General features: G+C 46.9%; 1 protein-coding gene across 2 annotated transcripts in view; it reads right to left on the minus strand.

Moving 5' to 3' along the window:
* MOB2 (MOB kinase activator 2) overlaps positions 1-22,904 on the minus strand; it is a 38,106-nt gene extending 15,202 nt beyond the window's left edge. The window contains exon 1 of one of the 2 annotated variants that reach the window (XM_083165627.1): positions 22,743-22,904. In XM_083165627.1, the coding sequence (XP_083021753.1) occupies positions 22,743-22,759 (17 nt within the window). In that variant the 5' untranslated portion in view covers positions 22,760-22,904. Of the gene's footprint in view, positions 1-3,664; positions 3,822-22,742 lie in introns of those variants that run through there. The other variant, XM_083165626.1, reaches the window with a different exon arrangement.
* Positions 22,905-24,769: the final 1,865 nt, after the last annotated feature.

Consider the following 24,769-nt stretch of genomic DNA (forward strand, 5'->3'; position numbering starts at 1 on the left):
CCTTACATGGCCATCTCCTAGTTCCTAGATCAGTCACCTGTATGCACAGTTCCCTATACCCTCTAGAGAAAAGGACTGCATGGATTATGTGAATTTATATTTCCAGCTAGCACCAAACATGTTTTTGCCAGATGTGACACTACCATAGGACCAGAGGTGACACTACCATGGGTCACTATAGAGTGGTGGTAACATTGTGGGATGAGAGTATGCTAGAACAGGATACAGAGGACATGTTCTCAAAGTCGGTCCCCAGGACCCCACACAGTGCATTTTTTGCAGGTCTCCTCACAGAATTCAGTGAAATAATTAGCTCCACCTGTGGATCTTTTAAAATGTGTCCGTCCGTAATGAGTGCACCTGTCAGGTGACCTTGGAAATGTGAACTGTGTGAGGTCCTGAGGACCGAGTTTGAGAACCACTGATATAGAGAAATACAGATAGAAGAGACACCTTCTGTGGAATGGAGAGGATAGGTGTGTAAATGTATTTTGTATGGGGTGTTCAGTTATAGCAGAGACCTTACAGCCCACCATAACTATAACTAATACATGCAAACCAAGCACTACTGCAATATAGACGTTTATCATTAGACAATAAGGAGGTCAGGGACCAGATTAAATGGACAGACGGCAGGTAGAGATCTTCTAGGCCCCTGGTTCCCAGACTTTGCACCACTTCAAATTGTTCATATTTAACGTAATAGGCAAAACATAGTGTTGGTGGCTGCCAGTTATAAAGTATGTGGACGGAATAGTATCCCTTACCACACAACTGAACCTAAGGACGACAAATTAACACAATTAACTTAATTAAATGTAATATTTTAATTTATTTAATAAAAGTTTTGGCCTAGTGATTCCGTAAAAACAATTTTGATACTCAAGGGTGCCATGACTGAAAAAAGGTTGTGATGTGAAAGTGGTAAAAATGAAGGGAAACTAGCCATAGAATGAGGATTTTAAACAGTGTATTCAAAATATAAAGGAGAATTACACATTGCGAATAACAAGGTATTATCTATATGTAGGTCTAGTATCCGTGTGGCTCCGAAACACTGCCATCTGTTGTCAGCAAGTGAAAGTACATCTACTAGCTTTGGAAGCATTTACGTACTAGTACAGTATAAAAAATACCTCTGTGTTCTATGTATGTTTCTTTTGGTGGTCACCGTACACACAATGCAGGAAGTAAGCTAAGCACGTCTGCCCCACACGCTATGGGAAAACACCGGCAGTATCTCAATGATTGGTAGTTTTGACCAAAGCTCCTCAAACAGCAATAGTAATTAATGCTCAATCCGGTTTTGTTACCAACACAGTTGAATAAACCAAGGTTAAAGCCGCCCGATGTCAATGCAAACCTGCCCCTATGTGGGAAACATTACTTGCACATATGCACAGATAATGGACACCAACATTAAAATGCTTTTTCTAATAACAGCGATATTATTGGTGAAACAAAATTTACCACTTTTTACCAAATAGGATACAAATAAGTGCTCAAATCGGTCACTTTTAGCTCATTCAAGCTGAATTCAGGCAGTGGATCACACAAGAGCGACGCAGAAACGGAATAGATCTATTGGCAGCACCAAGTGGCTGCTGCGGGATCATAATTCAATATCGCCCGTCTGGGTTGCCGGTTACTTACAGACACCCAAGTCCGTAAGTAATCGGCAACCCAGACATGGCAATATTCACTTGTTTTGCCACTGGCCCCTACTGGTACCATTAGGTCTGCTCACACCCTCCAGAGGTGACAAGCAGAAATCGTGATTATTCAGATGTGATCAGGTGTACACCGCCCAACCAGAGTGATATCCCGCCCCATGCAAGTCTTCCAACTGCGTAGCGCGGCTTGTGAAAATGAGGCGGACCTGCAAATCCTTTCACCAGCCGCTCACCGTCTAATGAGGTGTCCAGTGTCTGCAGTCCAGGACTTACCGGCTGCGATAGAAACAGTCTGTTTGGAAGTCACATGCCTTTCCTTCAAATGCCTGGCCATGCCTGTTTTGCTCGACACTCCTAGAAAATGCCACTTACCACCCACAAATGCCAACCAACTTGCTATAGGCGGACGATTAAAAAAAAAAAAAAAAAAAAGAGTATTTTATTGGCCTCTCGCATGTGCGCTACAATCTGTACGCATGAGCAGTCTATCAAGAATCACTAAGCCTACTAAATCCCAGCCGTGAAATCAGGTCGGAATAACCCCCAACGTTGGGCACCCAAACTCAGTAGTTGCAAGGTTTTAGCCGCCATACCTGTCTAAATCCGATGCATTTGGAGCAACATGTGCACTATGCAAAGGGCACACGCAGCACTTGCACCCATCAGAACAGCAACTGAATATCACCCCATCAGGTGCACAAAAACAACTGCATTGCCTCCCAAAGCAGCCTTCATTTTTTACATTAACTTGTTCCCATGCAACTATTTTCATTTAAACTGATCTTATGCAATGGGTCATTAGATGATCATGTGCGGTTCTGTATATACGCCATCAAAACTTCAATGCAAATGAACAATAACTCCCTACACACATAGCGATATACAGGCACTTTCTGAGCGATCTCACTACATCTCTCAGAAAACACCCTTACGGCACTCCATGTGTAGGGGCCCCGTGCATTGCTATCGCCCCGGCGATTAATATCCAGCATGCTGGATAAATCAAGTTAATTGCCGGGATCAGGGCCAGCGTCCTCACCGGAGAACACGGGCCCTGACAGATCGCTCAGCACACAGCGCTGGCAAAGCACTGTGTGCTGAGCATTCTGAGCGATCTAGCATCGCTCAAAATGCTCAGCAGGGTCGCAACATGTGTAGGGCTCATAACTGTCACTTACATTTTAAAAATAAAAGCACAATCAACAAATTGAATTAGATTAAAATTCCTTTAAACAGTATTCAGATTCTTATTTGTTGTTCTCTACATTATACATGTTTGGCGTTCCTGAGATCTGTGCTCCTAGGCCTGGATCTACGCTGACAGTAACACACAGAGCTTGCGCCTTACTCTGCTGCCCATCACTGCGTGACAGCGGGAATGTCTATACACTGACCAGTAATGGAACAGCGCATTCCCGTAGTCAGCACCTTTAACCAAAAATATGATGCAGTAAATTGATGTCAAAATATAAGTGCAAGTCGCAATCGCACCCGCGCTCAGCTATAGAAATTCCGAAAGGTGCCCGTACATGCTGTGGAAATCACATGCAATTTGGGCTATATCGCATCACATGCGATCCAGAGCTAGTTCAAAAAGTATGTGCAGCACATATTTGTTGAACTGTGTGATGGGATGCCCGCGGGAGAGTGCATCAAAACCGCAGCATGTATGGGGACCTTAAAGATGATGTCCAAGCAATCTCATGGCTAGAGGTTGAGGTATTAGGGAGTGAAATAGGAAAGGACAGAGGGATCATCGAAGCACTAAATGGTTCCAATATTCACAACATAATCCAGACTCCCAGCAGCAGAGCTACAAATGTTGCAGGTGACATGTATAAGTTACAGGCTACAGAAAGCCCGGCATAGCTAACACAGGTATAGCATTTGGGTAACCCACATCAGTATTGCCGTGCATGGAATTCCTCACAGGACGCTGTTACTGAACCGTCCGCACACAGCACAAGCTGTACAATACACAAAGCTCATACCTTAACACTCGGCCCACTGCCTGCAGGACCATCTTGCAGCTAAATCCAGACTTTGGGCTGCCCACAAGTAGGGTCCTGTCTGCAGAGAGTGGTGTGGGGTCCCCCAGCATTCTCACGTGAGAGCTCACCACTCTGCTGGGTGATGGACAGAGCAGTGACAGCACCAACTCTGAAACTTCCCAGCACATAAAGTAAGGGGGGAACTCACCAGGCCCTCCTCCAATGGTAAAGGGAGGAGGAGACAGGGTGGGAGGCTAGGAGGAAAACAAACAGTCTGAAAGGTCTTATTCATAGAAAGGAGGAGAGCACAGCGATCCAAGAACCCCCCCCCCCCCCCCCACCTCTCTATGCCAACACAAAGAAAGAGCCCAGGGAGACTGCTCTGATATTTGTCTGCATATAGAGGACTCTGCTATGTTCAGGTGGGAAGGGCAGGTATACTCCCCGCTGTGTAGCCATAGGGAAACTCAGACTTCTAGAGTAACAGGATGCACATCAGTTACACAAGGAGCGCAGGAGCCTTTACAGTTCCAAGTACAAAGAGAGGAAGGAGACGCTGGTTTATCTGCAGCCAGATGCAGCAAACGACAAGAGAACTACACTGCATACTGCTCCCATAAGCAACTCCCAACTCCAGTCCTCAGAGACCCATGACATGTTTTCCAGATTTCTTAGCGGGTGCACAGGTGTAAGAAGAGTTTGTGATACTGAGGAGATCTGTAGAACATGCACTGCTGTGGGCTCCTGAGGACTGGAAATGGGAAACACTGACCTAGTGTATCACAGCCTGGCTATCTGCGCAGTCCCAGTGCCCAATAACAGCACAGCAAAACCGCACAGAAACAAGGGTCACCTTCAGGGCTCCGTGTTCTAAGATCACCACTAAAATGCACGTTACTCTACTACTCTAGTAACTCTATCCCGGCCAATCAGCTCCTGACTGTTAAGAGACAGGCTGGGTTTAAAAAGGGACTGTTAGGAGTTCATTGGCCGGTGATAAAGTACCAGACACTTTATCACTGCTTCATACATCTACCCCACTGTTCCAAGCCAGGTCAGACCAGGGACTTAACCAGTTCCCACTGCATTGCCAACCCGGGATGTTCCTAGAGGCAGCGCCATTTACACAGCACATGGGAGCAGTCACCTTTTCGGTACACCCAGGGTGTGGGTCACACTCATTCATGGTATTTCACGTCACGCTGAAGCCTATCAAGCTAGCATCTGCCTTGTCAGCCCTCGTATGCACCGGATGGATGCCACACACATGCACACGGAACCTGCTCCTCAGTGAGAAGGAGCAGCAGTTAGTGAGATGTTGTCCCAACCACTGGACACTCCAATTAGGAGGTATGGGCTGCTGTCCCTCACATAGAATTTGTCCTGTGACTGATCAAATCGCAGGAAAAGCGCCCGAATTACAGCGCCTGAATTGCCCACCAGCCAATGATGGTCCGGCATTGGGGTTTTCCCGGACCATCATTGGCTGGTGGGCGGGCCTAGGTCCCGGTCTGGGGGCGGAGCCCTAGATGTAAACAGAAGACCGGACCGTGATTACAGTGCTGCAGGGCTTACCGGAGAAGAGCTGAAGACATCTGTGAGTATGTTTTCCTTCCACAGGTACCCCAGTGGATTCTACAGGACAAGGGGACCGATCTTCTATCAACATAGGTATGTATGGATGAATGGGCTCCGTGTGAAATAACGTTGTACTGTAAGTGTGTGTGTGTGTGTGTGTGTGTGTGTATTTATTTAACTATTTGTGCTACTGTGGTTCTCCAAGTCCCTGCATGTGGTGCAGGCTTGCTGGGACTCATAGTTCCACAGCAGTATACAATAGTTTTTCTAGATTTTTTACACAATCATCAGCTCGATGCCCACCGCCCAGGGGCATCGAGGACAGCCCCGGGCTTCAGCATGGGCAGGTAAGTTCTGGAGGGGGTGGACCCCTTCTTTGGGGGGTCCCCACTTCCCCAGGACCCCTGCCCATGCTGACCGGTCAGGGGGTCTTGTATATAAAGTCTCCCCCCGGCTGTGGCATTACCCTGCTGGCTAGTTGGGCCCGGTGCTGGTTCTTGAAATACGGGAAACCCCTAGTTATTTTGTCCCTCCACTATCTTGGGAACCAGGACCGGCCCTTGAGCCTGGTGCTGGTTTTATAAAATCCAGGGAACCCCAACTTGTTTGTCCCTGTGATTTTATGAAACCAGGACCGGCTCTTTCAGCCCGGGGCTGGTTATGCTCAGGAGGGGGGACCCCACGCCATTAATGTTTTTTTTTAACCCTTTATTTGAAGAGAACCATGCACAGAACACAATGATCTATGCATTGTTCTGTCAAATTCGCCAGCCAGAACCTGGTCTAATTATTTTGCTATTTTTGGTAACCTTTACCAAAAATTGCACCCTATTACATGTGCAAGTTAGATGCTTTCCAATGGGAAAACATCTGGATGCGAATTGAAGTGTGACTAAAAAATCGCACCCTATAAAATATGCGATTTTCGGAAAATGCCCGAAAACGGCAGTTTTTGAGGAAAAAAAACGCACACTATTACATTTCGCCCCAGGGGTGAGATTTAATAGGATGAGAGATTCAGAAAGTGAGAGATTTGGTAAGAAATCTCCAGGTTTTTTTTTTAAAGCAGCAATCATTTACACTGCAAATTCAAACTGGTTCTGCAGTGTAAATGATCGCCGCTTTAAAGAAACTGGAGATTTCTTACCAAATCTCTCACTTTCGGAATCTCTCATCCTATTACATTTCACCCCAGCAGTCGGGCGAATGGAGGTACATTTGAATAGCTCTTGGGCACCCTGCACTCCTAAAAATTTACATGACAACAGGCCTTTATTTTAATGCTCTTTCTCCAACCCCAAAAGCCAGCAATACTGTAGGTAAGGGGTGGCCAAACCAGTCCTCGAGATCTGCCAACAGTCCATGTTTTCCAGATCACCTAGCTGCTGCACAGCCATTACTAACTGTCACATTATCAAACCTGCTGCATTCATTCCTGCTATAGATCCACAGGTTGCCTGGTAAACATGCACTGTTGGTAGATCGTGAGGACAGGTTTGGCCACCCCTGCTGTAGGTCATCCATGCTGTGGCTTACAGCACACTGATTCTCTGACTTCATAATCAGAGATATACAGCTACTATGTCTCCAGCTGCATCAGGTTTAGCTCATGCAATCTTGGAACTTGCATATCTATACTATAGCCGCTTTAACTAACATTTTCCTTCTTTATTAAGTGACATTTTAGTTTAGCAGCCCAGTATAAATACTCGTGCCATAACCATATGCTCCTACCATTGGGTGAAAGCACCCGGAAGCAACGGGTAGTAGTAGTACGTTTATTTATAAGGCGCCGCAAAGTGTCCGCAGCGCCGTACATAGCAAACAAAAAACAAATTACAAAGTAACGTACAGGGTGTGTTGAAAAATACAGTATAAATAGGGGTATAGCTGGTAGAACTAAAATCAGCATCAGTTCAGAAGTAGGTGTCAAAATTGTCGAGGAGACTGAAGATGAAGTAGAGGAAGGGAAGAACAGGACAGGAGCACAGGTGAGGTAAAGAGGTAGGGTGAGTACGTGAGGAAGGAGGGCCCTGCTCATAAGAGTTAACAGACTAAAAATAGGTGGGTGGACGAACGAAAAACAACAGGATAAGTAGGAACGGAGGCAGGATAGGAGGATCAAAAGAGGTTAGGAGGAGGGATAGGCTAGTCGAAAAAAGTGGGTTTTGAGGGAGCGCTTGAAGGAGGTAAGGGAATCAGATAGCCTGATGGGTGGCGGGAGGTTGTTCCAGTGCAGGGGGGCAGCGCGAGAGAAGTCTTGGACACGGGAGTGGGAGAAGGTGATTAGGTGAGAGGGTACAACTTTTACACCAGAACTGCCGGGTCGCACCTGGGTTTTTGGACTAGGCTCCAAACCAGATTCGACCAGGCAGTTGTTCCCTTTTACACCGGCATCCCCCAGCATTATGCCGGGCGGACGACACCGGCACAGGCAGGCCCGTTAGTTAGACGCCTAAAAAATAGAGGTCGACACAAGCAAAAGGTCGTCAGAAACATGGTCGACAGTGAAAAAGATCAACACACATTTGTCACGTTTTATTGGATGTCTGTGTCGATATGGATACAGTATAAGCGTCCCCTCGCTGCACACTATTTTATTCTCCCTCTACGTCCACTGGGAATTATGAACAAGTCGGTTTAAAAAAATAAAAGCCTTGAGAAAACTGGTGTCAGTCATGTTCAGGTTGACCTTTTGCTTGTGTCAACCTTCTGTCAATGTGGATAGTGTATGCCGACCATTTTTTAGGCATCTGACTAGTCGCAGTCGACCAAGTCATCGTTGAGCTACACGTGGTCAATCTGTCGACCATATACACACTGGGGCATATAGGAAATCTGCTTTAGCACCGGTCCGGATGCAGGTGACTGTTACCAGATGCTTTGTACATTTAAATATCATTCGTCTGTTGGGGTCTGGGACCTGGGCCAATGTAATGCGTTTCGTTTTATCGTCACTCGCTTTCTGAACACCTTGGAAACAACATTTTGTGGAGCAGCACACGCATACAGTACATGATACAGGTTTCGTGGTACTTCCTCATCTCTGCGGCCACAGAACTTACGTAGCGTACAGCGAGCCGCGAGAGTTCTTTTCGGGGTCCGCGCGACCATCTATTACCTCTAGTAAAGTTGTGGTGAGCGAAGCAAGCCTTGCGGGGGGACAATCGTGATCCCCGTATCAGCTAACGTAACTGGCGAGATGAGAAAGTACCGTTTTCTTTAATCACATCTTACTTGAAGACATTACAAGAACCGTCACGTCTGGAGCGATTAACGAAGTTGGCTCTTTTAATATGAGCGTCAGAGTGATGAAGTAGTTAAATGAGAATTTGCAGACACAGCAAGAACAGGGCAGAGAGGTGGTGCGAGCAGGGGCATAGCCTGGCACTCCGCAGCACCGATACATGTGAGCAGCAAAGTGGGAGAGAGTTAAGTTGGAGAGCAGGAAGCAGGAGGGAGGGGTGATGATGCCAGGCAGGGAGCGGCACACCCCACCTGCTATAAATACTGTGCAGCAAAATATAGACGAGCAGACACAGACCTGGAGGGGGAACAGGGAGTGTAGTCTGCTCTATTCAGCACCTTCCCTCACCAGGAACACAGAGCTACAGTGCAGCCAGTTCTGAGAAATCATTTTCCATTAGATCAGCTACTAGTTATAAAGCTTCGCTCAGTTACACATAGCAGAGCGGCTACTACAGGGACCGGTTCTCACCAAGCTCCAGAATGTGGTGGGGCTGATTCAAAGTTGGGAGCAAAGTAAAGGTGGGGGGGGGGGGGGGGATTCAGGATACACCGACTTTAAACCTGCACAAACCAAGAAGCACTGTAAGGTGTACATATACATGTATTTATTTCTGCGTGCAGCATAAATACTGGCTGCATTTACATGTAGCGCAGACATTTTGGATACCTTGATTTTTACCCTGCAATTTAAAGATCCGCTATGACACACCTCTCCCAAATAATGGTGGGTACACACTAGAGAACACAATTTCCTGTGAACTCCCAGACAAAGGATTGTGTTCTACAAGTTGTACATAGTCAGTGGCCACATCCAGGAGTTCTACGGTCCTTGAAGATATCCTCAAATTGAGCTGCATGTACAGACGACATCGCTAACAACCCGCAAGAGCGCGCATGGCTAGCGACCGTGCTTACACACTCAATGGTTTTACCTTCTGCCTGTGTGCAACATGGGTCCTGCCAAGCTGCACATCCGCTCCTCGGAATCCGCTCATGTCTTTACCGTCTATGAAGCAGCCTGTGCAAAAGTAGCACGTCTGTCCCAACTGCAGACCCCGCAGAACATCACTCCCTCAACCTCTATATATTATACACCTGTTACACACCACTGCTAAGCAAATGTGACCCTGCTGCGGCTGCAATTGCAAACGGCACTGTAAGGTCTAACATGCTCTACTCCAGAACCCAGGTGACCGTACACAGCAGTCCATTCCTTATGTACAGGATCAAAGTCATACCAGGCATTCCTGTGTGCGGACACCCTTCCTGCTGCTTTGAAGCAACAACAAGAAAAAAAAAACATACAACAAACACAGAAGCACGCGGCTATTGTGCAGCATAGACAGAATGTACAGGGGCTTCCTTCCAGCATACCGGTGGCCTGACACTGCCGCCTGTCATTAGAGATAACACACTGTGTGTACCTGCACACTACTCCATTGTGACACTTAGAAGTACAACATACAGTATTATACTATGGAGGGCATTATTTAAGTGAAAATTCAACGTAGTGTCCCCACGGCAGCCCTGCGTAGTCAGCGTCGTGTCCGCGTAGTGTCCCCGTCAGGCAACGTAGTCACCGTACTGTACCAGCAAGCTGCAGCTCTGTCCCCAGAGTCCCTGGCAAGCCTAGTGAGCGCCACTCACACAGCGCCAGTAACCACCAGATCCCCTGCGCTGGTGGAAGCCGGCGGAGAGGCGATCATGCGGGTGCCGGCGGAGAGGCGATCATGCGGGTGCCGGCGGAGAGGCGATCATGCGGGTGCCGGCGGAGAGGCGATCATGCGGGTGCCGGCGGAGAGGCGATCATGCGGGTGCCGGCGGAGAGGCGATCATGCGGGTGCCGGCGGAGAGGCGATCATGCGGGTGCCGGCGGAGAGGCGATCATGCGGGTGCCGGCGGAGAGGCGATCATGCGGGTGCCGGCGGAGAGGCGATCATGCGGGTGCCGGCGGAGAGGCGATCATGCGGGTGCCGGCGGAGAGGCGATCATGCGGGTGCCGGCGGAGAGGCGATCATGCGGGTGCCGGCGGAGAGGCGATCATGCGGGTGCCGGCGGAGAGGCGATCATGCGGGTGCCGGCGGAGAGGCGATCATGCGGGTGCCGGCGGAGAGGCGATCATGCGGGTGCCGGCGGAGAGGCGATCATGCGGGTGCCGGCGGAGAGGCGCTTCATCTGCCTGAGACGCACAAGCATTTCATACACTTGTGCCTCTCAGTAATTCTTGCGGCAGGGTACAGCAACCCCGCGCGTGTCCACTTCAGGGAGACAGACAGGGTTAGGGGTTCGGTCGCGTGTGCGTCTCGTGCACAAAGGGGGGTGCAGTGCGCAAGTGCATCTCATACACAATAAAGGAGGCATTTCCTAGTGTTCCATGTTACATACTGGCAAATGCCTCCATTTCAAACCCCCACTATCCACGCCAGCCCGAAGCGTGGCGAGCCCAGCGAGGGGATGTGGTACGCATCCTCCCAACTTGTTCATACCCAAATATCCACGCCAGCGTGGAGTTGATATTATAAAGTGTGGCGAGCGCAGCAAGCCCTGTGAGGGGACATGTATTACTTGACGTGTATTCCGTGTCCCCTCGTGGGGCTCACTGCACCCGCTACGCGTCCACTCGCCACGCTTCAGACTCGGTGGCTTGCAACACCTTATAAAATCAACTTCACGCAGACGTGGATAGTGGGGGTATGAACAGGTCGTGAGGATGCGTACCACCGCCGCTTGCCACGCTTCGGGCTAGCGTGCATAGTGGGGGTGTTTTGCAGCCATAACTGACACAATCTAATAAGTGGTGACACAATGCTGACTGACTACACTAACTACGCAACCTCCAGCTAGCCGATAACTTACTGACTAGGCTGACTGTGGGAACACAACGCTGATACTGGCAGGAACGCTGACTACGCTGGCCGCGGGAACAAAACGCTGATTCTGACAGGGACACTACGCTGACTACGTGAAACTACACAAGTACTAAAGTAAGTTACACGAAACATAAAGGGGATGCATAGAGGTGTACAGCGGTTTCAAAGTCATTGGGCGAAATGTAATATCCCCCGAGTTCTAGAGGTATGGAACTTTTGTGCGGGTCTGTGTATTTTATTTATTTTTTAAAGCAGAAAGTGGTGATTTATTTTTTAAATTCCTACAAAATAATGGCAGAGAAAGGTTTACTAGCACCAAGAACTGTAGAGATTTCTATATAATTTGTTAACTCAATAAAAGCAATCCCAAATAAATCAATTAAATTCAAAAAAATAAATGTTTAGGGCATAATACGTATGTAAAATCATACGCACACTTCAGTGTAATGCAAAACAAAACTCCATACTGTTTCTGGAAAACAATAAGCAACAGAAAAAAATTATTTGGAACAGTACCATATTTAACCTTACTTAAAAATTCAAGGTTCAAATACTTTTCCAGTATAATAGGGCAACGTTTTATGTCCACTCAAGTGGACATGTGTATAACCGCTAGGGATGGCCATTGATGATTCGAAATCATCAATGGTTCCAGGCCGATGTCGAATACTTTTGCCATCGATGGGGGAGAACCAGATGGTTTCCCTCCATCGATGGAACAGCAAAACGATGTTTTGCTTATTTTTTTTTTTCAAAAAGCCGGGACACATAGCATAGCTCCGCCTCGCGTGTTTAGATTGGCCCACAGGCCAAACAAACACAATGGATGACCATCGATATGTAAAAATATCGATTGTCAGCCATTGCATAGTTTAGCACTATCGATGGCCAGTTGCAGAATTGCCAGCGATGGCCATCCCTAATAACCGCTTTAGCTGTGTAGTCAACATCAAAACTTTTTATAAGCACTGATAAACATTATTATTTTTTTTAAATCTTGTATTAGGGTATCTTAATTCATTCCTAAAAGGGTTAAGGTAATATATTACATATTTAGGGACAAACCATACTAACAAGTGAAATAAGACCCAGGTAATAGGTGCTTGCATGACTTTAATCAGGATCTCTGGATTCATCGGTGGCTACGGTAAGGTATCAGAGTGCTTGATGTTCCTGCTGGGTGCTGAAGCGATGGCTCCAGTTCCTTGTGTGAGCCATGTGATAAGCTTAGTGTCTATTTTGGTAATTTTGATAGGCTTATGTAATGGTCTGTCATTGCACCGAAAAGACCTGTCACATTTGTAGGGAAAACGGTGACATTGATATATTATCAGGTTATCTTTGTTTCCTATTATTTTATGTTCATCTAGTTTTGGGTACATTTATCAACCGGATACTTTCCTTATGTAACCCATATGGATTTTGACCTTGAGAGGTCTCATTGTTCTGCATAGGTATTGCAGCGATATGACCGGACTGCAGCATCATTTTGTACATTTATTGTTAATGAACATGAATTATACCTGGAATAAGCCCTGGTTTCCTAGCCTCTGTACGGTGCCAGGATTGCTACCAGCCTCAGATAAGTTCAGCACCAGGGGCCTAAAGCTAGTCATATACCGGTGTGACTTTCCCCTCGGAGAAGTCGCACACAACCCCCCCCCCTTGGGCCGCCGCAGACCTTTTGCATACGATATATTGCATGTGATCCAGGCATGACTGCCTGCGATCCGACATCTCTCCCCTGCAGCCATTACATCTTGCAGGTTCCGAAGCGATGCTCCGAGGCCGCGCATCCCATTGGACTGGATGTAAATTACATGCGATTTAGACACTTTTCATGCAATTTATCACCACACTGGCATGAAAAGTGACCAAATCGCATGTGGATAGCCCTAGTGTATGGGTAACTTAAGTCAGATTCCTATTAGATCTGAGTCACATATGGCAGAGCATTGCTGCTCGGTACATCACTCATGCGAGAACACGTACTGCATCGCTGGATGCACTACAGCAGCAGACACCACAGTCGGCCACTGTGCCAACAGCATGTTGCTGTAGAATTGGGGAGTGAGGACAGGATTTCCATAAGACGACAGTTTTCCAGGGCTTTGTTGGATCTACGGTGGACGGCTTGAAATCCCATGGGTCGAACACCCGGCCAATGGTGTCCCATGTGAGCAAATGCTCTGCCCCAGAACACAGCACAGATCAGTAATGCATGCAGGAGGTAGCTACTTATATCAGACTCCTACTGCTGCATTACTATACTAGTGCATCGCTGTTGCTTCCGGTAAGCAGCAGCAATGCCGCCTACAACCATATCTGAATTAGGCCCCTGTGTGGGATTTAAAAAATCAGTAGCATTGGTTGGAACAGAAAGTAATTTTGGATTTCAGCATTATCCATATTTTGAAAATCATAATCTTGGTGGAACTGGGACAAGGGATCTATAGCGGCATTACGTCAACACCATTAGTTTGTCAAGCAAAAAGGTCGACATGCAAAAAGGTTGACACTGCCATTAGGTTGACATGGGGTTTTTTCCAGTTGTTTTTACCCAAATGTCGACAGTCGACATGGACACAGTTTGAAGTGAACCGCAGCCCCTCGCATCACTCGATATGCTTCGGGCACGTTGCCTCGCTGTGCTCAGCAGACTTTTATTCTCCCACCTCACCCTAGTGGATGGTAGGGCATGAAATACCGCCTGTCGGCTCAAAAACCAGTGGAAAACCCCATGTCAACCTAGACACTGTCGACCTAATGGCAGTGTCGACCTTTTTCCATGTCGAACTAATGGTGTCGACCTAATGGCTGTTTATCTTTTTGCTGTAGACAAATAGTCCGGATGCAGTCTGGGCACTGGCTAGGCTGCTCATGGTAAGGCAACGTGAATTATGGGAGTTCGGTCGGGGCATAATAGAGGGCGCCTGACGGATGGGACATTCCATTGGTATGTACATTCAACATTCCTCGATTTACGGGAATACCTGATGGATTACCACACACCACGACCGACCATGGGTGCTTAATGAATGTGACCAGCGGTCTCTGGCAAGAATTGTCCATGGTAAAAGACAAGGGACACTTGCTCAAATCATAACAACATTCAATGCAGGAGGTACCATCTGCATATCCCTAAAACACTGGACACAGAGCATCACCGGAAACTGGTATACTGCAGTGCTTAGAGACCATTTCCAGCCTTTCATGGACTTCATTTACCCCCACAGCAATACAAATTTCCAACAGGATAATGCACAGCGTCATCAGTCCCATATTGTCCAGTGTTAGGACATGATGAAGAGGTCCATTTTAACCCAAGAGCCTGTATCTACAAATTTCAGGGATTTGTGGGAATCACCCGCCATATTTTAAAACCCATGCAGTTCCTCTTGCCTGTCTGGGGTGTCGCTGTCTGCTGTGGTGTTTCTAACACCTGTCTGGTTTGAATATCAGTGATGATATACAGACCACACTGTGCAAGAATCACTACAGTAGACAGCGACACTCCAGGCAGGGAAGAGGAACTGCAGGGGTTTTAAAATATGGCGGGTGCTAGAATAAATACTAAGATAGCATGGTTCAACATCTCTCCAGAGATCGTCCATTCACTGCGAAACTGAGGCTGCATTGAGTCGCTGCATTTCCCCAGGCTGGAGGGGTACTACATGATACCAGACACCCCCATCTCAGGGATTTTGGCACTTCAGCATATAAGTCAATTCACTATTTCACAATATCTGTTCTATAATCAACATCCCCAGCCGTAAAGTGGTCCCCACCATCTTCCCCCGACAGCACTCAATGGCTACCTGAAGGGCAGTCCCAGCCGCTCTTCTCTCTCCAGCACTGTGTGGATATAGTGCCTGGTTTAGCATTGTTACCAAAGCAAAAAAAAAAAGAAAAGCACACAAATGGGCAAATCCATGTGCACTTGAGGCTGAAGAAGATGTGCAGGGATATTAGGATTTGGGTGGGTTATATTTTTTCTGTGCAGGGTAAATATGATCTGCTTTATTTTCACGCTGCAATTGAAGGTTTCAGTTTGAACACACTCCATCCAAAACCAACTCTTTCTGAACAGGGTACATCTACCCCACCTGCAGTGCAGCATGGTTTTTCCCAGTTGTGTACTTTTTGCTTCGATAACCAGGCTGAATCAGGCCCGTAGAGGAAACTGTTCCCCACACCGTAACGAACTGCAACAAATACTAGATGAACGTGTCTAAGCAGTCTAAAAGCCCTGTGGAAGGGTAGAGGAGACGGCACCTGACCAGGCCCACAATATTGTCCCCGCTTCTACAACCTCACCTAGGCACAAGCATATAAGGATCCCAGACCGTGCTTGTACATAACACGCTTGGGGGGCTCTAGTGATCGCTACATCATGACGTTGGAGCTGTAAGTAAATTGCCTCCAGTCTTCCTGGCACCAGAAATATGTCATCATCCTAGAGGAAAAAGGAACAAGGTTGGGCTTATGTGCAATCAGCCCTTTCCTACACAGATGGTATACAGGTTACACTATGTACTGTAACAGGAGTCTGAGCGTTACATCCAGTAGCAGAACATGAACTGGCATCAGGCAGTGACCTATGCATGCAGATAACAGAGCCTGGTAATTATACACTGTATACAGAACAAGAACACTGTACAGCTGTGGCAGACATCACACCCCTACGCCGGTCACAGCAATACAAAAGGTTTTCACTCCAAAGAACCTGATGTCCATAAAGTACTTTTTATTTCCTTATAACCTAGTGTAGGTAAATGAGACTAAATTGCGGAACTCTACACTGAGCTCTACCCATATTGAAATGGAGTGTCACTGTTGATTGAGGAACAGGGCCCGGGGAGTGCGTACAAATAACAAGGTGGAAACTGGCTTTGAGCTGTGAAACACAAATGAGCATGTGTATGGCAGGGAAATAGATGGGCATTGTAAAGGACAGGAATCATAGTGGCTAGCCATCCCAGGCTACAACGCACACACATTTCATAAAGCAATAAAAGCAGAGTATCAGCAATTGTCAGCCGGAAGTGAAGAATAAATACCCAGAACAAAAATATCACCACTTAAATCTGGGATGGGGAACCTTTAGCCCTCCAAATGTTGTTGAACTACGCATCCCAGCATGCCCTGCTACAGTTTTGCTATTTGGCCATGCTAAAACGGTTGCAAAGCATGCTGGGATGTGTAGTTCAACAACAGCTGGAGGTTCCCCATCCCTGACTTAAATAATGCATCTTAAGGTCTATACACACTGGGTATTTTTGCCCAGTGTGCATGGATAACGATGATGGGGGGGGGGGGGGGGGGGGGTTGGTTCATAGTGTTGACCATATGACCCATACCATGTGGCATCGCTCTACCTCTGTGTTGCAAACATCCCTTTTTCACCTGAAACCCAGATCCAACCCAGGCAACGGAATACGATTTCCAGCCTTAGCACATTCACATCGCAGGCTGGACTGGGCTTAGAGGAGGGTCTCGTCTCTGCCAGAGCTTGGTGATGACATTATATCAGAGGACCAGGAATCCCCATCTCCATAGGCTTTTAACAAAACCCAATGTCACCCATTTATACTGCACCGCTACCCGGGTGCTGCACTTGTCCAATTCCCAGAGCTATTTTGGGGACCTTTTCCCACTGAGCCACACTTCGGGAAGACCCGGATTATCGCATCACAAAAAAATAAATAACAAAAGCTAGAATTGTTACATAAGCTTTATGAGTAGCACTCCCATAAGGGAATACGGTCATTAGGTCGGCCCAAGAATGGTCGACAGGCAGAAGGTCGACAGTGTCCTTTGGTCGACCGGTGTAAGGTCGATGCAGGTTTTTTGGGGTTTTTTTAACCACTGTGGTTCCAGAACAGGCAGTATTTCATGCCCTACCATCCACTAGGGTGTGGAGGGAGAATAAAATAGTGTGCCCGAAGCATCACGAGCACAGGGAGGGCTCCAGAACGAGATGCCTAGATGTAGATGCCTAAAAATATACAAAAATATACGTGGACCTTCTGCACTGTCGACCCAAGGACACTGTCGACCATTCTTGGGTTGGACTAACGATCCGTACACCCCATAAGTGTAGCCTTCATACAGAAAACAGAGCACAGCCTAGTGCCACTATAGCTTGTACTCTAAATATAACCTGAAGCGAGCACTCCTCAGGCGTTCTGTGACCTCACTAACTAAACATAGCGCAGCCCATCTGATGGAAGCATTAAGCCGTCACCAGATGTTACAGGAAAAGAAAGTTTGGTGCAAATAATCAGCCACCCAGCTTAATGCTTCTGTAAATACATTGTACCTTTATGGTCTCTGGTTCCGTGCACAGATCATCACTGTGTGCGAGGCCTAATTAGAAGCATCACGTTACAAACTGGGATTTTATAAATATATTTAAAAAAGAATATAAATAGATATGACACTAGAATCAACTGTATCCGATGTTACCGTATGCACTAGAAATCGAACACCGCTACTGGAAGCCAATGCGTAACCGAGTATATCCCATAGTCGCATATGCTTGTCAGATGTTCTGTATATGAGAATATGAGCCACACTTCTGGAGTCATGACCACAAATGAGCACGATTTCCCAGAGTCTTACAGGCCAAAGCTCACCAGTACTAGAGTTTTAAGACTACACAACTTCACAAATAACTCCTAATGTTATACCACATAAAATAGTATATAAAAATAAAAAAAAAATCACGCAAAAATCTAAAACAGCGGTTCCTAAGCTTTTTTCTCTTCTGTACCCATTGATGAGGCTTTCCATATGGGAGTACCCCCTCATCTCAATTCACAGTACTTGCGAATGGAAGGGAGCGGTACATGTATCCTTATACGTGACCTTATATGAAGGAGTAGCGTGCGGTCAGGAAGCTGATCCCTCTGGGTTCCTCTAACGCCTGAAGGATTAATGCCGCTGTTACCTCCATCTGTGTCAGCGCAGGGCAGATGACTGCTTATGTCTGAGGGCAGCGTGGGTAGCTCCCAGTGGATTGCTGGTCAGGCAAAAGCTCGAGGAAATGCTGAAGATGGTGCAAACGGAACCCAGAAGTGACGCAACATGGTGCGTTTCCATAGCAATGGGAGACTACTTCTGACATCGGGAGACTTTTGCTTCCACCATTACCAATATTATTTTCATGTACCCCTAACCGGTCTGCAGAGTACCCCAGGTTGTGACCAGCTGACCTTAAAGGTTATCCTGTACACTGGATTTGACTGCACTATTAACCCAACAAGATGGCGTTCCTATCTGTAGTCCCTCCGGGTTCCTTGTTTGAGAAGTTGTGGTGATCTGCGATATAGGGGCTATCCCCTGTACCAGAGATTCCGCCAAACGGCTATACATCCCATGTCTGAAATTCTGTATGATACACATAAATTAGAAGAAATAAAGATAGGAATGGAAAGAAATCATTTGCTTCCGACAGCCAGAACACAGAATAAGGTAGGTCTAATTGACCGTGATTCTGAGTGTCAGAAATGTTCTAAAAGTCTGAATCAAACACTGAATGCCCCCCATAGTATAATTATATTGGGACAAGCAGATGTATTAAGCCTTGTAAAGTGGAGATAAAGTTGAGATAAGGTGGAAGGTGATAACGCATAAGACAATCAGCTGTATTTGAAAAATGACAGTTAGGAATTGGCTGGCGCATTATCACCTTCCACTTTATCACTTCACCTGGCTTAATACATCTGACCTCAGTGAGATGGGCCGAGCAAACAATGCAAGTTTGTACACAGGCATGCCAGGAGCTGGGAAGTGTTGGATTGGCTTGGGAACTCCAGGAGATGAAAGTTAAGGGGTGTACACCTGGGCTGGATGCTGGGCGATTTTGACTAAGCGATTTTGCTTATACAACAATCACCCAGCCGCTGCCGGAGATAAGCCGGCGGACATCCCCAGCAGCAGCCCGTGTGTATAGCCGAATAGACACTGCAGTGTCTACTCAAAATATTCTTACCTGCAATGTCTATTCAGACAGGCGATAACGACGCTGCGGGGCCGCGCATCGCTATCACCTGCTCTCTACACACGGGGCAATTCAGGGAAACCTTCTAAGCAATTTTGGCGATGTAGTCATAATCGCTTAGGACACTCGCCCCGTGTGTACACGGCTTCAGACTGTTTTAAAAAAGTATATTCAATTTTACAGAGCGCTGTACAAATTAGCCCTGACAAATTAAGCTTGCAATGTCATTTTGTGGAAGGGAGGCACAATGACATCTACAAAGTCACAAAGGATTTGATCAACGTCGCCAATTCTATTGTTATTCAGTCAGGACATTTCCAAATAAAAGGGTACTGCTTCATAAAGATCAATGCAAAAGCACATCTGTGATCTATGAGAAAATGTAACAGTGTACTCTAGCAGATCTGTGTAATAATCCTCATGAAGTTACTATAAAGCAGAAATAAATTGGGAACAAAGTAGTCCAGTAATACACCGAAGTCAGGCTTGTTCTACTTGCAAGCCGCATTTACCTCCATTGTCTGACATAACAGCCATACAACGTGATCCGAGTCCAGTTTGACCCCTTACATGAAACTTGGGCAGATATTGTTGCACAGTGATTGGCAACAAGAACCAAACTAATACGGAACGGCTATAGCAGCCAGCTGACAGTCTGCAAATCCAGATCACTGCATTCAACCGATTGTGAATTCCGTACAAAGAAACAAGCTTGATTAGATTTTATTGTCCTTGGCAATCATTTGAAGTCCATAAATGCAGCAATTTAAAGGATTTAAGTAAAAGTCACACTGTCCAATGAGACAGCCACATTTATAACCCGCTTCAAGTGAACTGAAAACCGCAAGCACTGCTTATATCCTCAGACGAGCTTTGTACGGGAAGTGTTTCCTGAGTGATGGCACTTGAACACTCAGACATCAGCAATTGCAGCTTACTACATTTTTAATAAATAATGCCAACAAGGCTAGAAGCTTAACCGTGCCAGTTTGTTAGCATAGAATGGGCAAACCAAAGAAAGATTTCATATAGCCAATTACGCCGTTTAAGATTATACCAAAACAGCCTGTTAGTGAAAGGGTTAAATCTGTGCTGACTCAGCTGTAGCGCAGCAGAGATGAAGTGATGACACATGAGAGGATAGCCTGGCTGAACAAGTCATAGCTAGAACATACAAACAACTGAGTCTCTAAAGCTGGCCATACACTGCGTTCAGAGGAACAATCTGAACAATGGGTACAAGGGGCTGCATTTTGGGGATTTTGCAGCCCTCTAATACTGAACCAGGGGAAGGCTGCATGTGCCACTCCTACCGTTGATGAACTACACATCCCAGCATGCCTTACCACCATTTTAGCATGCCCTAGCAGCAAAACTGTGGCAGGCCAGGCTGGCATGTGTAGTCCCACACACTGCCAGCCACTACATCGAATGATACAATATGGAACTGAATGAAATCAGCATAATGACAGTCTGAACATCTTAGAAGATTGAAACCAACGATTATGTTTTCCAGTGCAGGACAATTGTCAGTCATGTACACAAACTCCAATGGGTATATTCAGTGCGGCTGGCGAGGGGGTTTTTATGGCGGGGATGGCTTGTTTTAGGTGAATGTCACTGAAAACAAGCCATCCTCGCAGCTTAGCCCCCGCACCGGCCGCTCGCCCTATTCTATGTTCCGTCAGAGGAGGGTGAGGATTCCCCAGAATGGCGAGGTTCGTGGCTAATGCTGGGAGCCCACTGCATATAGCCACAAGCCTCACTGTTTTGACGACCGCACTCACCATTTACAACTTGCTTTTTAGAAATAGCGAGTTGGAAACAGCGAGGGCAGGGGGTCGGTTGAATACTGAGGGCTGGCTATGACGGCGAGCAATAGGCACTGCTCGACTGATCAGAATTGAACATACCCCTAAATGGTTGCAAATCAGTAGGATTGTAACAATTAATGATCATATAATTTAACTTTTCAGTGTTCGGGGTTAGCCGCATATATTAAGTACATCCAAAATGTATGACGGAACGGAGGGACCGCAGCATGAATCTCTGAAATCTGCTGCTATTCCTTCTACCCTGCTTGCAGAGGCATTCCCCATAGGTTTCTATGGGTAATGCGATGCTGCCCAATATCAGGCAGCATCACATTCTGAGAGAATGGCAGCCGCTGGGCTACTTGGTGCATCGCCGGATGGGCAGTGCGGTCAGCGCCCCTTGCCACAACAGATCACTCCCTATCCCTGCTTCTAACTGCATACCACCAATAAGAAAACATATTGTAATGCAATCCTGGCCAGTAAAATCCAGCACAGATCGCACTGTATATGAGATCCTTAGTAAATGGGACCCTTAGCACCATGCATTTAGAGTCAACACTAGCCCCAGTCTGCGCTTCTTCTTCGTGGTATCCTCTGCACACAAATTTGCTTCCCCGAACGCTCCTTGTTCCTCATTTTAACCCTGTATCAAGATCAGTGGTTCTCAAACTCAGTCTTCAAGGACCCCCAACAGTGCACGTTTTCCAGGTCTCCACACTGAATCACAGGTGAAATAATTAGCTCCACCTGTGATCTTTTAAGATGTGTCAGTGACTAATAAGTGCACCTGTGCCAGGTGACCTGGTAAATGTGCACTGTTGGGGGTCCTTGAGGACTGAGGTTGAGAACCACGGTCTTAGATCACAACAGATACTAACCAGAACTTCCAACTGTATTATAGTATAATTTTATTTATATATATTCTTTTATGTTACCCCTCCAACCCAAGGATATCTTGGACTGACCTTCATGCAAACACCTTAACCCATCCAAAGCTATGATCCTCTGCATCAACTCCTGTACACACTCTCCAATGCTGCATCACTCAAATCTCCCCCAAGTCTCCACTTCATATATTGCCTAATACTTCAATTCCTATATTGTCCCCACCAAAACCTCAGAATCTATTGTTTCCCCACAATGATCTGATTTATCTCTGTACCCCCCATCCTTTACTTCACCTATTGCCCCCTAAATGCTCCTTATTACCTATTGCCCCTGGATCCTCCTCATCACCTATCACAATCCTTTGCATCACCTACTGCCCCTTCCCCCCCTCCAAGACTTTGCATCACCTACTGCCCCCCTATTTATTTTGCATCGACTAATGCCCCCACCCCAATCCTTTTCACCCTTTTACCTTCATATTATTTACATGACCGAACAGCCTACCTAGCCTCGTGTCACCTGCAGCACTCACAGGAGGACCACCCCCCTCCCCTGCTCTTCCAGCTGTCGCCTGCACCCGGATCACCCCTCGTCCTTCATGTTACCCCTGATCCTGCACCTCCCCCACTGTCAGTCTTACACTGCCCCGCAGCCAGCGTGCCAAGGCTTACCCCATAAGCCACTCCATGTCTACTGCCCCCTCCGGCTCAGCTCATCCTCGGTGTCTCCCGCTCCCCGGCTTAGGCTCCGGCTCCGGCGGAAGTAAACACAGCACCGCCCGCAGCACGCACACTTCCGGGTCCGACGCTCCGGAGCGCGGCAGCATGGGAAGAGGGGGCGGGGTGACCGGAAAAGGAGGCGTGGCGCTGTCAGCCTCTGACACTGGGTACAGCACGGTAGCGCTGATGCAGCAGCAGCTGTCAGACGCGGTGACGCAGTGGCTGTATACACCTATAGGGTGGTAAATAGTATGTTATATGGGTGAGATTTGTTACTATGTGCCCCCACGGCTGCTGCGTAGCTAATGCATGACAGGCTCAGAGATAGTGATCCGCACATGGGGACTTTGCAGGACTACAGGCTTAAATCAAACACCTTCAGCTCCATCAAACCTGTATATATACTGTATATACATATTAGATTACAGATGAGCCATTTAGGTGACCTGAGAGGCACCACATCATTGATTAGGCTAAAAATACGGACCTTATGGCTTATTCACCAATCATTGTAATTGCATTGCAATCTGGGAGCGATATACTGTATTAGCACCCAGGATTTACTAATGTGATCATATCGGGTGAATGAATCACTTGGCGGACCCCGTCCTTGCTATGGTTCTTGTTTTGGTTCACTCCTTCCTTCTGGCAAATTCCTTTTTAGATGGACAAAACCATATGCACTGCAGGGGGGTAGATGTAACGTGCTTAGAGCAGGCATTCCCAACCACGGTCCTCAAGGCACACCAACAGTGCAGGTTTTAGTGATATCCAGGCTTCAGCACAGATGGTTTAATCAGAATCCCTCAGATACTAATTAAGTCACCTGTGCTCAAGCCTGGATATCTACAAAACGTGCACTGTTGGTGTGCCTTGAGGACCGTGGTTGGGAATGCCTGGCTTAGAGAGTTAGATTTGGGTAAGTTATTTTGTTTCTGTGCAGGGAAAATACTTACTGCTTTAATTTTACACTGCAATATAGATCTCACTTTGGAGTAAAACCCCACCCAAATCTAACTCTCTGCACAAGTAACATCTGCCCCACCTGCAGTGCACATGGTTTTGTCTATCTAAGAAGGAATTTGCCAGAAGGAGTGAACCAGAATAAGGCCCTATACTTCTGCGCAGTCCTAACCAATGTAATGCTCTATGTAAAGGTCCCCATATACGTATGCAATTTCGAATGATTTCACCTGATTCCGATGGATCTAGCCGGGTGAAACTTACCAAGTTAGCATGTATTTGACATGCCATCCAATATGATGTGTGGCCCATGCACATTGGAGTCTGGGGTCAGACCTGCCTGTACATCCAATCTCCAACTTGGACCCTTCCCAGCATCATGAGACATCATATGCAAAAGTACTGAATGGGATCCTGCCGCCGTGCTCAAGGGTAGATCGAATGGCCATACACTGATGCAACTTCGTACAATTGTGTATGGCCACCATAAGATTTTGTCTGGTGCCCTCCTGCACCTCTGCAAGTCCCGCCTCGGACCCAGCACAGCACGCAATACCCAGCAGCATAGATCACAGCAGCACCCATCGCCCCCCATCCATAGGAATACTCATCCAAAGAGCCGTAACTAGACATTTTGGTGCTATGTGCCAGCAAGACCTCAATATTTTAAATAGGGACAGAAAGGGGTGTGGTCTTGCTGGAAAAGGGTGTGACCACAAAATAATACCAAACCAACTTACATCATACAGTAGTGCTTCCCTGTTTACCTATGCCTGGGGCTGGCTTTGGGAACTCTGGGCATACGCCACGATGGGTTACCACAATCCAAAGGGGGGTAGATGCATGCCACTGCTGGCAGAAATGCGGGATATCAAAATATTGTTTGATAAATGGGCTCCTTGAGGCAAAATGTCTTCTCCCAGCAAAACTCATATCTCAGTCAGTCTAGTACTGAGGTGAAGCAAGATAAACATAATTTTCCCATAATATCTGTGATAGTTATTATTCATTTGTAT

The sequence above is a fragment of the Crinia signifera genome, chromosome 11 (assembly GCF_055691185.1).
Source record: "Crinia signifera chromosome 11, ASM5569118v1, whole genome shotgun sequence".
NCBI classification, from domain to species: Eukaryota; Metazoa; Chordata; class Amphibia; order Anura; family Myobatrachidae; genus Crinia; species Crinia signifera.